We start from the raw sequence: 15,882 nt of genomic DNA, 5'->3' as shown, positions 1-15,882 counted from the left end.
CTGCAGCTCTGTAAAAGTTTGCCCATTGACAAACCAATCTTGGCAAAGGTCACACAAAAATGGCTGACCTACATCATTATACATAGTATTTATGCACATTTTTCAAAAGAAAAAAATCATGACTTTTAAAATAGGAAGAAGAAATATTCCTACCTCTGTAAAGAAAAGTTTCCAGGACCATGTGGAGGAACCAAACCTGCAATTAAATTGAAATAGTACCAGTCACACAAAGTAAGGTGTTGCAACATAACTGCAATGAGTTACCAAGCTTCTGGATGCAATTCTGGAGCTTTTCTTTTTAACCTTTCTTCCACGAATCTACGTTTTAACTCTGGCAACATCCCCAAAGTCATACCCTGTAAATCTTCCTTCCTCTCTTTACCCCAAGTCATTGACAAACGAATTTGAATGCCTGATAAATGATGTGCCAGAAGCTTCAAAGTGACAAATACATTACATCTTTCAAAAATCTGCCTGTTCCTCAAGGAAAGGGGAAAATTGTTAAGAGTGCCTATGGTTAAGACCAAGTTCAGCGAGTAGCATTACCCAGTTTATCACAGAGAGCTTTATGAACTTATCCAAGGGTCGCAAAAGAAAGCACATGGACAGGAGATAAGGGAAACAGAAGAATGGCGGGTGCTGGAACGTTGAGCAAGAAATGAGATGCAGATAAGGCAGCATCCGTGAGAAAAATAGTCAATCAACATTCCATTGCCTGAGCATTTTTCTGTGGCTGGTGAATCTCTCCAGCTTCTCAAACTGGAAATAAGTCAATTCTTTCCATCAGAAGAGACTTACAAGCTGCATTTTCAAACATTTTCAAGGAAAGGGCCCACACGTGCGAAGTATGAATAGCTGCCAGTCAGTGACACAACTTCTACTTCACAACGGTGGGAATAGGGAGCGCCTTTAAAAATCCTCAGTGAGCAAACAATAAAGCAGTGAGTTTTGGTCTTATTATTCACTCCATAGTGTGAGTGCTACAATACCATTAATTAGCAATGCGGAACGCAAGGGGATACAGGGGACTTGAGCGAGGGTCAGGTCATGTTTGGCACCAAACTCCATCTTTGATACCAAACTCCATCTTTGATGAGCAGATGTCATCTATTGAAAAAAACAGCTGGTTTTTGCAGGTTGCTGGTTTTAAGAATCCCAGATAAAATGTTAGGCATCTGTATGAGGAAAATGTAGGGAGGTCCCAAACAAAATGGTGGGAGGGCAAGAGGGGTGATGGGGAGGAGTAGAGTCAAAATGGCTGTGGAAGTGAGTCTGGGTGAGAGTACAGGTAGGGGGAGTGAGCAATTCTTCATCTCAATGCGTGCAGAATAGTTTTTTTTACAGCAATATGTAGAGGTACCAACTAGAGAAGGGGCAGTGTTGGATCTACTGTTGGGGAATGAGTTAATCAGGTGATGGAGGTACTTCAGGTCCAGTGATCATAGTGCCATTAGCTTCAATGTAATTATGGAAGGGATAGGTCGGAGCCTAGGGTTGAGGTTTTCAATTGGGGAAATGCTAGATTCGAGAAGATGTGAAAGGATTTACGAGGAGTGGATTGGGCTGATTTGTTTTCTGGGCAGGATGTAGTAGAGAAATGGAGGTCTTTTGAAGGTGAGATTTTGAGGGTACAAAATCTTTATGTTCCTGTTAGGTTGAAAGGTAGGGTCAAAAGTTTGAGAGAGCCATGGTTTTCAAGGGATATTGGAAACTTGGTTCAAAAAAAAAGAGGGAGTCCTACAATAAATACAAGAAACAAGGAATAAAGGAAATGTTCGGAAATTGAATGTAAAAAGAATCTTAAGAAAGAAATTAGAAAAGCTAAAAGAAGGTACGAGGTGACTATAGCAAGCAGGGTGAAAAAAAATACAAAGGGTTTCTACAAATATGTTCATAGCAAAAGGAGAGTGAGGGATAAAATTGGCCCCTTAGAGAATCGGAGCGGACAAATGTGTGAGAAGCAAAATGAGATGGGGGAAGGTCTTGAACAATTTCTTTTCTTCGGTATTCACTAAGGAGAAGGAAATTGAATTGTGCAGGGTAAAGCAAAGTGGGTAATTATGGAGACTGCAGTGATTAAGAAAGAGGAATTATGGAGCTTTTGAAGCATATTAAAGGGGATAAGTCTCTTGATCCCAATAGGATTTTCCCCAGGACCTTGAGAGAAGTTAGTGAGAAAATAGCAAAGGCTCTGACAGTGATTTTTCAAATGTCTTAAGAGATGGGTATAGAGCCAGAGGATTGGCGTGTTGCACAAGGTTCTGTTGTTTAAAAAGGGTTCAAGGAGCAAGCCTGGAAATCATTTGGCCTGTAAGTCTGATGTCTGTGGTAGGTAAATTAACAGAAAATGCTCAGAGATAGTATATATCAGTATCTAGAAAGACAGGGTCTGATCAGGAACACTCAACATGGATTTGTGCGTGGAAAGTCATGTTTGACCAATCTTGTTGAATTTTTTGAAGAGGTTACTAGGAATGTTGATGAGGGTAGAGCAGTGGATGTGGACTTCAGTAAGGCCTTTGATAAAGTTCCACATGGAAGGTTAGTTAGGAAAGTTCAGTCATTAGGTATTAATTTTGAGATAGTCAAATAGATTCAACAGTGGCTGGAAGGGAGATGCCAGAGAATGGATAAATGTTTGTCAGGTTGGAGGCCGGTGACAAGCAGTATGCCTCAGGGATCTGTATTGGGTCCATTGTTGTTTGTCATATAAATTAATGATCTGGATGATGGGGTGGTAAATATGCAGATGACACTAAAATAGGTGGAATTGTGGATAATGAAGAAAGTTTTCAAAGATTACAGAGGGATTTGGACGTGGGCTGAAAGATGGCAGATGGAGTTTAATATCGATAAGTGTGGAGTGCTTCCTTTTGGTAGGAATAATCAAAACAGGACATACGTAGTGAATGGGAGGGCATGAGGAATGCAGTGGAGCAGAAAGATCTAGGAATAATGGTGCATCGTTCCCTGAAGATAGAATCTCACGTGGATAGGGTGGTGAAAAAGGCTTTTAGTATGCTGGCCTTTATAAATCAATGCATAGAACACAGGAATTGGTAAGTGATTATGAGACTGTTCAAGGCATTAGTGAGGCCAAATTTAGAGTACTGTGTGCAGTCTGGCCATCAAATTATTGGAAGGATATCAACAAGGTAGAGAGAGTGCAGAGAAGTGGGTTTCAGAATCTAGATTACAAAGAATGACTGAGCAAATTAGGTCTTTATTCTTTGGAACGCAGAAGGTTGAGAAGGGATTTGATTGAGGTATTTAAAATTATGAGAGGGATAGAGTTGATGATAGTATGCTTTTTCAATTGATAGTAGGAGAGATTGAAACAAGAGGTCATGAGTTAAGGGGAAAAAGTTTAGAAGTAACATGAGAGGTGGCTGTGTGGAATGAGCTTCCAGGAGAAATAGTGGCGGAAGGGACCATTTTGTCATTTAAGGAAAAATTGGATAGATATATGGATGGGAGGGGAATGGAGGGTTATGGGCAGGATGCAGGTAGGTGGGACTAGAGGAGAGTACATAGTTCACCTGTTTTCATGCTGTAATTGTTTTATGGTTATAATACGGGGTTCAAGACGCAAATCTACACCAAAAATACATGGCATTCATAAATGAGAATAAAGGGTCAAGAGATGTCATTACAATTTATCCACTCATCTGCAGAAGAGTATCAGAGGATAAATGCCCCTCATGACCATACTTGAGATTAAAAAGGCTTTAAATCCAATGCTTCTGCTTCCACATGCACGTTGAAGAAGGGGTGGGCCATTCAACCCTTCCTGCTTGCACACCATTGTTAATCTCCTTCAATCATTATTTTCCTACTTTATCCCCTCATACACCTTTGCTTTAATATCCATCCAGCTATTGATCATCATGGGATGAAAACACCCTGACAGAATGCAGAAGAAATTTCTCATTCAAGTCCTAAATGGCCCAATTTTGAAACCATAATTCTGGGTTCTAGACTCTTTACTCACTGGAGCCCAAGAAGTGTTAGATTAAGAGAAATACGCAGGCAGAGATAGAGATGTGTGACAGAATATAGATATATTTTTGGGAGATAAATTGGGACAGGTTTTAGTGTAGGTTACATACAAACACTTTAAAGCAGATCTTATTTAAAATACTGGAGCTCTGCCCCATTCTAGACATGTCAGGGCCTCAAAGCCTTTGTAAAAGCTTTGGAGAGTGCCTAAGAGACTTCCATTAGTGAAAAGTTTTTCAGAGCCACATTCTGTCTGGAAGAGTACTTGTTGTTCTTAGAGGGTCATAAGGTTTTGCAAGCAGAGAGAATGAAACAGACTTTCTCTGTGTATGTGAGAGTGTGAGAGAGAGAGAGCGAGAGAGAGAGAGAGAGGTCAGTTCTACAGTTTTACAGACAGTAACAGCAGCTGGGACTGGAACAGAACAAGCAGGCAAGCTTATGGAAAACCCCATTTGGTTGTAAGTGCTTAGTTCAGCCTGGTCAAAGCTCTTGTGTTTCATGCAAGAGGAGAGGACTAGCAGTCTAATGTTTCACTTGAAATAAGAGAAATAAAAAGGAACTCTGTGGTGACCTGAAAGAAAGAGGTTATCATCTGGAGAACCCTGAGGGGGCAAGTTTCGTCAGCAAGACACTGGAGTGGTCGATTAAAAAGGAATCAGTTGTGGGTGTCCTGGAACAACAAATCTCTCTCTGAAAACCGACAAGAACCTTCCTGAGCGGTTACCATCTACCTTTCAAGCCCCAAAAGCCTGGTGAACTTTATAAATGTTCATTTCTGTGCACAGTATAAGAATTGCCTGCAACCAGTGAATTTGGAGGAATGAGAAGTGAGATTGGACTGTGAATCAAAGAATTTTTCTGAACTTACACACACACATCACACACACATACACTTAGAATTAGAAGGGGGTTAAGTTAGGTTAGTTAAGTCAATAGTAATAAGTTAAAGTGTGATTCTGTTTTCATGTTTAAAGATAATTAAAAGCAACTCTTGTTTAAGTAACCATTTGTCTTGGTGAATATCTATTGCTACTAGGTTTTGGGTTCCTCTGGATTCGAAACAGATGTTTGAAGAGAATTAGCTACAAGCACATAATAAACAGAAAATTAGCATTCAGCCATACCCAGATGCTTCACACCCTGTTTCTATTGGGGTTGATTTCTTGGAAGTGACAGATCACCTGAGGAAAAGCATTCCACAGTATGTAGGCAACGCCTATTAGGTGGCCTTTGCAATTCCTTTTGCAGAGTCAGGTTGCTAGGTCACTTTAAAGACCAGATAGCAGTCAATAATTATGATTACGGCCTTTTTTTTAAGTTTGTTTTATTTTAGTTTGGGTTTTCTTTTAGTTTTTTATTTTCCCCATGCATTTCTTGAGTTATTTAGTTCGTTAGGTTAGTTTTTTTTTAAATAAAGGTTTTTGGTGTGGGCTCTGAACCCCCACTTGTATTTAATTGTATTTGTATAATGTGTAAATCGGTCTGGTTATGTGTTTGGGGGCGGGGGGGAGAAATAAATCACTGACTGAATGTTGAAAAAGATTGTATTGATCGTTGAGTCTGCAAAAAGTAAAAAAAATTCAAAATAATAATTTTTATTGGGGATCCGCAGATACATTTCAACATAGAACTTAATAGCACAGTACAGGCCCTTCACCCCACAATGTTGTGCGTGCCAATAGAAGTCAACGGAAACTAAGCCTTCCCTACCTCACAACCATAATTCTCTATTTTTCTTCTATCCATGTGCTGACTGAGATGTCTTAATTTCCCCTATTGCACCAGCCTCCACCACCACCCCTGCCAATGCATTCCAAGCACTCTATGTAGAAAAATTACCCCTGACGTCTCCCCTACGCTTTGCTCTCCTCACTCACCTTGTACAGATATCCTCTGATGTTTGCTACTTTTGTCCCAAGGAAAGGATGCTTGCTGTTCACTCTATCTGTGCCTCTAGACCGCTATTAAGTCACCTCTCATCTTTCTTTGCTCCAAAGAGAAAAACCCTAAGTCTGTTAACCTTACCTCTTAAGATGTGTTCTCCAATCCAGGCAACATCCTGGAAATTCTCCTCTCTCCATAGCTTCCTCAACCTTCCTGTAATGAGGCAGCCAGAATGGAATACAATATTCCAAGTGTGGTCCTTCCAGAGTTTTACAGAGCTGCAACATGACCTCTCTCGGAACTCAATCCCACAAAGGCCATAATTGTTAACTACCCCATCAACCTGCACAGCCACATTGAGGGCCTTTGGATTTGGACCCTGTTAATAATCCTGCCATTAACTATGTACTGTCTTCAAGTGTAACCCTCCGAAATGCTTCACTTCGCACTTATCCCCCCTGAACTCTATCTGCCACTTTTCCACCCAACTCTGTATCCTGTCTCTATGAAGATCTTTATGGGCAAGGGCAGGCTTGGCAGGGAAACATTCCCTCTCAAAGGGCACGCCCAGATGCCTTGGTGGGATTTGGTTTAATGTCTCAAGATACTAAATCAAAGTCTATTAAATTGTAAATTAACCAGCATTGTATCGTAACCTGTGGCAGCTTCACATGCCACAGTAATAGACAATTTAGCAGCTGATTTATTGAATGAAAACACCAAGAGATTGTGCACAAGAGATTGACCTGAATGATTCCAAGACAGATGAAATAGGGACGAGCTTGTGGTGCAGTGATGAAGCTTTGGATTAGTAATTGGAAATTAACTGAGAAATTAGAGTCCAAAGTCTACCACTACCGTTGTGGAATTTAATAAAGTTAATTTTAAACCAAAATAAGTCAATTCAATAATGACCATAAAGCTTTCAGATTATCATTAAAACTGACAGTCTATCAGGGGAAGACATTTACCATCCTTATTTCCTTGACTTCTCTGCACCCAGATCCTCAAAGTGGTTAACCCAGTCATTCTCAACATTTTTCTTTCCACTCACATATGATGTTAAGTAATCCCTATGCCTTCAGTGCTCTGTGATTAGTAAGGGATTGCTTAAGGTGGTATGTGAGTGGGAAGGGAAGTTGAGAACCACTGCTCTAGATTGAAATATTTTGCTTGAGAAAAATTGTCATTGGCTCATTTCCTTTGGAGCCATGAAACCCTGCACATAACGAGTCAATGGGGGACGATTAAAACAGTGGTTTTCAAACTTTTTCTTCCCACTCACATACCACCTTAAGTAGTCCCTTACTAATCACAGAGCACCGTTGGCACAGGGATTACTTAAAGTGGTACGTGAGTGGAAAAAGGTTGAGAACCACTAGGTTGACCCAAATATCTCCTCTGAACAGGCCCAGCATGCCACTATATTCACTGCAACTGCACTTGGATGTTGCTGGCAACATCCATCTCCCGCAAAAAGGATAAAAATCAAGCCTGCGCTGCTTATTAAGTAGAAAAACAAAATTCAGATGCTACAAAACTGAATTTGGAAATGCTCAGTACAACAGGGAGCATCTCTGGAAAGAGACACAAAATTGATGTTTCAGGTCAATGATCTGAAAGTTCATAGTCCTGAACTACAACTGCTTCTCTAAGAAGAAAGATCAGACAAAATATTACTTAAGATACAAAGTGGGCCTGGTGAAAGATTATGGATGAATCAATTTAACTTGGAGGATAAATGTGCCAGATTCAAGTGGCTGCATTTCCAAATACAGTACTAAAAAGTGAAGGGCAAAGGTACCAGAGGGTAACTTACATACAACAAGCAGATAGAACTAGTCAAGGGAAATATAGTCCATTAGCTTAACCTCAGTTAGCTTAACTCTCATTTCAAGAGATGTAACATGAAAAAAAAACTCCATCAAGAATTTGTAAATATTAGTGCATTTCTAAAAGGGACATGAATTCTTGAGAAAGGTATCATTAGTGATGCAAAACCATCACAAGTAAACAGCAGGCCATAACCAAGCACAGAGGTGTAAAGTCTGAGAAAAGAATGGCGGAGACGAGTTAACAAGCTTGTGTTTTTATTTTACAGTTAGGGATTATGGCTAAGTTATTAAGATTGGAAAATAATTAAACACATGTTTCACAGGAACATTCTGTCAACAGTTGTTCAAAATGTATCCAAGCCATTTGAACAGTTAAGAGTAATCTGGATAGGAACATAAAGGATTGGTCGGATATGAAGCAGTTAGGAAGGTAAACAGTATGTCGACCTTTATTGCAGAAGGATTTAAGTGCAAGGGTAAATACATTCTTTTAAGAGCCCTGGTCAGACAGCAACTGGTCTATCTACCCAAATAAAGATACACACTACAATAAAATCCTTGGTATCTGGCACCTATGGGGATTGGTAGATGCCAGATAAGTGCATCTTCCAGTTGCTTGAGATTGTGTACTGCATGACTGGAAAACTGAAGGCAAGGCACGTCAATTTTAAACTTTTGTATTTTTACCTATTTATTTCTGCAATATTTTTTGCCAGTTGCTTGACTTCCAGATACCAGGGGTTTTACTGTACTTGCAATAGAGAGTCTATTGTTGGTTTACTAAATTATTTCCTGGATTGAAGGATGGGGATGCATTGCTGTACAAGATCGAGAAGGCTGGGTTTGAACTCTAGCTGAGAAGTGTGAAAGCTGGGTTTGAACTCTAGCTGAAAAGAGTGAAAGCTGGGTTTGAACTCTAGCTGAGAAGTGTGAAAGCTGGGTTTGAACTCTAGCTGAGAAGTGTGAAAGCTGGGTTTGAACTCTAGCTGAGAAGTGTGAAAGCTGGGTTTGAACTCTAGCTGAGAAGTGTGAAAGCTGGGTTTGAACTCTAGCTGAGAAGTGTGAAAGCTGGGTTTGAACTCTAGCTGAGAAGTGTGAAAGCTGGGTTTGAACTCTAGCTGAGAAGTGTGAAAGCTGGGTTTGAACTCTAGCTGAGAAGTGTGAAAGCTGGGTTTGAACTCTAGCTGAGAAGTGTGAAAGCTGGGTTTGAACTCTAGCTGAGAAGTGTGAAAGCTGGGTTTGAACTCTAGCTGAGAAGTGTGAAAGCTGGGTTTGAACTCTAGCTGAGAAGTGTGAAAGCTGGGTTTGAACTCTAGCTGAGAAGTGTGAAAGCTGGGTTTGAACTCTAGCTGAGAAGTGTGAAAGCTGGGTTTGAACTCTAGCTGAGAAGTGTGAAAGCTGGGTTTGAACTCTAGCTGAGAAGAGTGAAAGCTGGGTTTGAACTCTAGCTGAGAAGTGTGAAAGCTGGGTTTGAACTCTAGCTGAGAAGTGTGAAAGCTGGGTTTGAACTCTAGCTGAGAAGTGTGAAAGCTGGGTTTGAACACTAGCTGAGAAGTGTGAAAGCTGGGTTTGAACTCTAGCTGAGAAGAGTGAAAGCTGGGTTTGAACTCTAGCTGAGGAGTGTGAAAGCTGGGTTTGAACTCTAGCCGAGAAGTGTGAAAGCTGGGTTTGAACTCTAGCTGAGAAGTGTGAAACATTATCCCATTGAAACGCATACATTTCTAAAGTGGCTAGAAATTAAGTTGATTTCTCCCTTTTTTGAAACAAGAGGTCAACAAATCAGAACATAGACAAGGGGAAATTTCTTCACTTAGAGCAGTGGTTCTCAACCTTTTTCTTTCCACTCACATCCCACTTTAAGTAGTCCCTCTGTCGGGGGTGCTCTGTGATTAGTAAGGGATTGATTAAGGTGGGATGTGGATGGGAAGAAAAAGTTTGAAAACCACTGTTTTAATTGTACCTAATTGACTCATTATGTGCAACTCCAAAGGAAATGGCCAGTGACAATTTTTCTCAAGCAAAATATTTCAGTAACAGTTGGGTCTAGAGCAGTGATTCTCAACCTTCCCCTCCCACTCACATCCCACCTTAAGCAATCCCTTACTAATCACAGGGCACCGATGGCATAGGGATTACTTAAAGTGGGATGTGTGTGGAAAGAAAAAGGTTGAGAAACACTGACCTAGAGTGAATCTTTGGACTTCTCTTTCCAAGACAGTTTTAGACATTTAGGGAATCAAGAGGAAGAGGACAAGTCCAGGAAGCTGACAGTTAGTAGTAGCTCACTCAACCATTCAAGCCTGCTGCATCCTTTCATATAAATCATAGCCAAATTTGTTTGTAACCTCAGCTCTGCAATTGCTGCCTTACTGCAGCACTGTTTCAACCACTACTTTGGGGATAACAACCCAACTTTCTTTCCCTGTGAAAGAGAATTCCAAAGACTCACAATGGTGAGAAACGACAACCCAAGTCACATCTTCCCCTCACTCGGAAAAAGTTCCAAATTCTAGATTGTCCCACAAGAACCACCATGTGTTTCAATAAAGCACCCTCTCATTTTTCTTAACTCAAGCCTAGTTCCTCCAACCTTTGGTCTTGAAACAATTAATTTGTTCCAGGTTTTAGCCTTATAAACTTTCCCTGAACTGAGTTCAATGTGTTGAGAGAGAGAAAAAATTCATAGTCAACCTGGTGTCCCAAAGGGGTTGTGGTCCGCTCTTCCAGGTCGTGCAGGAGGGAACTGGCGAAGTTCTGGAACATACACGGAAACTCCTGGTTGGCAAGGGCCTTGTTGTACAAAAGGAGAGGCTGGCCGAACTTGGTAAGACATCAAAGGAAACCCTGGTTCGAGATAGGTCAGTCCAAGGGTGCCATGTGAGGAGACTGATAATGGCGGTACGACGTTTCCATTGTGCAGTGGAAAAGCCACATTAGTATTTGGCACCAAGTTGTCAGCAGATTTAAAAGTGTCACCTCCCATGGAGAAGGCAGCGTAAGGTACTTGCTGATTTCCAACATGTCCTGCAGGGGAACTGCAACATTTATTCACTTGGTAGAATGGCGTGACAGCACAAGTACTGTCAAAACCATCAGATAAATTCTCAGGATTCATCGAGGAGCGCCAATTTCCAGGCGAGGGCCTGCAAAGGTCAAACGATGTGATCTGTGATTTTGAAGGAGACGCCTCACTGTCTGCTTCATCATTTTCCTCTGGTCTGTTCTGTGAAACATTTGCTTGTTCTAGAGAAGATCTTAGATAACTGTGGAAATTTAAAAAAAAAACACAAAGTCAAAATGATGGCCAAAGAATATAGTAGAAAGATGAAAGATGAGAATGCAACATTTTAAAAAGAGTACAATTAATCTTAATGGCATCCTTTTGCAGTTAAGTGGAGGTGGGGGGGAGGGGGTCATCTAAAGCATGCAAGAGAATATAACACTGCTTAACAGTGCAGAAAAAGCTCATTAAATATATTTGAGACGTAGATTTTTGCATGGTGGGGAAAATAAGTCATGGGGAAAAGGTAGGTAGCCGGGGCAGAGTCCATCGTCAGATCCACCACAATCTTGTTCAATATACCAGATGGCCAACTCCTGCTCCTATTTCTTAGTTATGTTCCAACCAACAAAGCTTTAAAAAGTAAAAAACATCACTTTATTGTTCTTTGGAATTTGTTCAAAACACACAAGTATGATATACACTTTATATTATAAAATATTGAATCTAAAAACAGTCTCTTTAATCAGGATCAAAACTGAATGGGAGAATTATCTTCATGTGTCCCTTTCGGAAGAAGATTAGATTTCAGTTTTGGCCCTTATCCATGATTCATCTCTGTGCATTAGGCACAGTTTCATTCAATTTAAAGTGGTGCATAGAGTACACTTTTATAATCTCTCAAATTTACCTAGACATCACTCAACCTGTGATAAATGTGGAAGTTTTGAAGCCTCTTTGACACATAGGTTTTGGTTTTGTCCCAATTTGCAAGATATTTTCAGAACCTTTTCGGCCATCTTTGAGATCAATCGAGAGCCATGTCCATTAATTACAATGTCTGGCTTCTCTAGAGATCTAAATTTAACATCTAACCAAAGACAGGTCTTAGCATTTTCTACATTACTGGCTAGAAGAGGAATATAGCTGAAATGGAAAGACGACTTTCCACCCACACATAGACAATGGCTACTGGATATCATGACCTTTTTTAAAGTTTGGGAAAAAAAAAATCAGACACAATGTCAAGAAGATTAAGATCTCTTTTGATAAGACTTGAGGTCCATTACTTTCACAACTGGAATGATCAAGGTGCGGGGATACAGTAAATGGGAATGTTTGGTCAGATCTCCGTTCAATTTCAAGTCTGTTTAGAATACTAATTTCAACCTTGGTTGGTAGCTGGGGTCAGATTATCAGAACCAACTTTTTCTTTAATTTTTCTTTTTCTTCTTATACTACTCAATACATGTAAGGATTGGAATATGAGTCCATGTATTATTATTTCTATATAACATGATACCAATCTAAATGTAAGATTAATTTATATGAACTTAACAATGTATTTGTTTCATGATAAAACTCACTGAAAATCATTTTAAAAGAAAGATGGACTGCATTCTCCACCCACCCACACATCCTCTGAGGACAGGCAGAGCGTGGCTGGAAGACAAATGCACGATAGGAAATGGATGGTTGGAGGCTTTTATGGAAGAGACCTTTCCAGGGGCCACATCAGGGGGTAGCTGTGAAGTCTTTTTTTTAAATGTTCAACCCAACAGAAGATAAAACGGAAAAGGTCAAGAAAAACAAAGGTGCATCTTCTTTTGGGGAGAAAGAATTGGCTTGGGTGGGTCAACAGGGAATGAGGACTCTGTACCAAAAGTTAAGGTGGAAAAATAAACTTCACGGGACCCAAGAAACAAGGGCGAGCAAGAGAAAAATTATGATGGAGGCAAGCAGTGGGAATCCTGTGATGCTTTTGGAAAATACCAAAAGGAAGCTTCAAGGGATTCAAACCATGAATGATAGACAAAGGGAAGGAGTACAGGCCAAGGAAGGGATGAAGGCAACACAGAATTTAAAAGCAGCAAATTGAAAAATGATACAACTGGATGGGAGGAAGGAAGGAAACAGAGAGAGCCAGTAGAATTAATGAATTTAACTCTGGGAAGGCAAACATAAATCTTGGAAAACATGGGTTACACAACCACAATTTGATTGAGTCATGAAATATTTAGTGAGTCATCATGAGAACCTTTTTTTTTAAATCGTTGATGTGCAAGTGTAGCAAAGCATCGGAGCAAGGATAAGCTGGTTATTTACAGTTGCGTGTTTCATATTTTCATAGGTGACTAATCCGCCCATCAAATTGATGTCAGATCTCAGAGCAATGGCATTTATAATCACATTTCCTCGTTTCCTTATAGTTCTTCGCTGTAAGTCAGACATCACTATCCAAGGCCCAGCTGGGCTTCCCATTAACCTTTGGGAGTTTTGTTTTGCAATTTGTTCACACAGATTTTCTACAGCAAGAAATGCGGGAGCAGACCAGGCAGTAACAGCTCATCGCAAATGTGTTCATTAGCGAAACCGGTCTCCATCTTACTCAAAATCTCACACATATTTAAACCAGTGACCCACGATACAATTGCAAACTAAGAACCACTGCCTCACTCTGCTAAACATCGAAAACACCCAGAATGAAATAGAGAAGGGCCTTGTAAAAGCACCGGGACTAACACCGCACAGGCATGCGGTGTTAACGATCACAAGCTGAGTAATTATATTAACTTATATTAAATTTTTCTTAGATTTCTCCGACATTGCTGTCTAAAAAACACTAAGGATTATGGCATTGAACCTAATAAAGTTGCTAGAATCTTTTTCTTTTCTTTGGCTTGGCTTCGCGGTCGAAGATTAATGGAGGGGTAATGTCAACGTCAGCTGCGGGCTCGTTTGTGGCTGACAAGTCCGACGCGGGACAGGCAGACAAGGTTGCAGCGGCTGCAGGGGAAAATTGGTTGGTTGGGGTTGGGTGTTGGGTTCTTCCTCCTTTGTCTTTTGACGGTGAGGTGGACTCTGCGGTCTTCTTCAAAGGAGGTTGCTGCCCGCCGAACTGTGAGGCGCCAAGATGCACGGTTTGAGGCGAGATCAGCCCACTGGCGGTGGTCAATGGGGCAGGCACCAAGAGCTTTCTTTAGGCAGTCCTTGTACCTCTTCTTTGGTGCGCCTCTGTCTCGGTGGCCAGTGGAGAGCTCGCCATATAACACGATCTTGGGAAGGCAATGGTCCTCCATTCTGGAGACGTGACCTACCCAGCGCAGTTTGATCTTCAGCAGCGTGGATTCGATGCTGTCGGCCTCTGCCATCTCGAGTACTTCGATGTTGGGGATGAAGTCGCTCCAATGTTGAGGATGGAGCGGAGACAACGCTGGTGGAAGCGTTCTAGGAGCCGTAGGTGATGCCGGTAGAGGACCCATGATTCGGAGCCGAACAGGAGTGTGGGTATGACAACGGCTCTGTATACGCTAATCTTTGCGAGGTTTTTCAGTTGGTTGTTTTTCCAGACTCTTTTGTGTAGTCTTCCAAAGGCGCTATTTGCCTTGGCGAGTCTGTTGTCTACCTCGTTGTCGATCCTTGCATCCGATGAAATGGTGCAGCCGAGATAGGTAAACTATTTTGAGTTTTGTGTGCCCGATGGAGATGAGGGGGGGCTGGTAGTCAGGGTGGGAAGATGGCTGATAGAGGACCTCAGTTTTCTTCAGGCTGACTTGCAGGTCAAACATTTTGGCAGATTCCGCAAAACAGGACGTCATGCGCTGGAGAGCTGGCTCTGAATGGGCAACTAAAGCAGCATCGTCTGCAAAGAGTAGTTCACGGACAAGTTGCTCTTGTCTCTTGGTGTGAGCTTGCAGGTGTGATACTGCCATCCGTGCGGTACCGGATGTAAACAGCGTCAACCCACGTTTAAATATCAGAATATTTAACCAACAATTGCTTGTTACAATCAAACTCCAACTTCAACCTAAAACAACCTTTTGCCTCAGAAATTTCCCTTTATCATTAAGTATCCAGTCAATTAGCAAGGTTGATCATCATCAAATATCTTTAAAATGGATACCCGTTTGGTAGTTCGGGGAAAAAAGTTGGTCAAGTTACATTGGGATACCTAATCAAAGCAAAAGAGGGATAAGCTAATCATTTTTTTAACTCGGACGTGGGTTTGAATCCCGTGTTGTCTGCAGGGAGTTTGTACGTTCTCCCCATGTCTGCGTGGGTTCCCCTCCACCCCCCCCCACACCGGGGGCTCTAGTTTCCTCCCACCATTCGAAACATACCGGAGGTTGTAAGATAATGGGGTGTAAATCGGGCGGCACAGACTTGTGGGCCAAAGTGGCCTGTTCCCGTGCCGTAAGTCTAAATTAAATTTGAAGCTTTATTATAAAATATGAAGAAAATCAGTTGCAGAAGTTTTTTCCTCCCCAAAAAAAGCCAACAATAATGAGAGCAGTTTAACATTTATCCCAGTTAAAATGATAAAAATTCAAGATTAGATAAATAGAGGATTTGAAGATGAACGGACGCTCATAAATAATTAGAAAATCTTAAATATTCTCATCACTATTCTAAAAAAAAATCAAGATATTTGTCGAATCATTCAATTCAAATTGATTCATCAATCCAGAAGATCCGGTGTCAACTCAACAAGGCACCTGGTTGTCTCTATTAACAGGGTAACCACACCCCTCACCTTCCCCAATCACATCTACTACTGACTTCCACTATGCCAGCTCCTCGCATAATCCTACAAATGGTTTCTGGAATACTTCGGGATTTTTACTGATTCCCATAAATTTTGGGAGGCCAATAAAACCTTTTATCTGGCACACTTGGGACTCGCGTAATACCGCACTAGCAGATTTCAGAGAGACAGAAGCAGTCTTTTGCCTCATCAATTCTGCAGTGGCCATCGACTACCCGTCGACACCAACATTACATTAAATTGGACATTTATTTTCCCCCCCCCCCTCCCCAACTTGCTCTAGTTTCAACCACTTACCCAAACGCCAGTGGCCAACTAACTTATCAGCTTGCATGTCTTTGGACAGGGGAAGAAGCCAGAGCTCCTGGAAGAATTCCATCTGGTCAGAGAGAACTTGA

At 41.2% G+C, this 15,882-nt stretch overlaps 1 protein-coding gene across 1 annotated transcript in view; it reads right to left on the bottom strand.

Annotated features, from left to right (window-relative positions):
• The window catches only part of traf3ip2l (TRAF3 interacting protein 2-like), a 43,789-nt gene that overhangs the window by 13,088 nt on the left and 14,819 nt on the right, over window positions 1–15,882 (bottom strand). Inside the window, exons 2-3 of the mRNA XM_069888733.1 lie at window positions 10,410–10,981; window positions 154–196 (exon numbers count right to left, since the gene is read on the bottom strand). Coding sequence (XP_069744834.1) covers window positions 154–196; window positions 10,410–10,981 — 615 coding nt within the window. The remainder of the gene's footprint in view (window positions 1–153; window positions 197–10,409; window positions 10,982–15,882) is intronic.

This window comes from Narcine bancroftii, chromosome 7 (genome assembly GCF_036971445.1).
Source record: "Narcine bancroftii isolate sNarBan1 chromosome 7, sNarBan1.hap1, whole genome shotgun sequence".
NCBI lineage: Eukaryota > Metazoa > Chordata > Chondrichthyes > Torpediniformes > Narcinidae > Narcine > Narcine bancroftii.
Note: the sequence above shows the minus strand (reverse complement) of the source record. Positions and strands in the feature narration are given on the sequence as shown.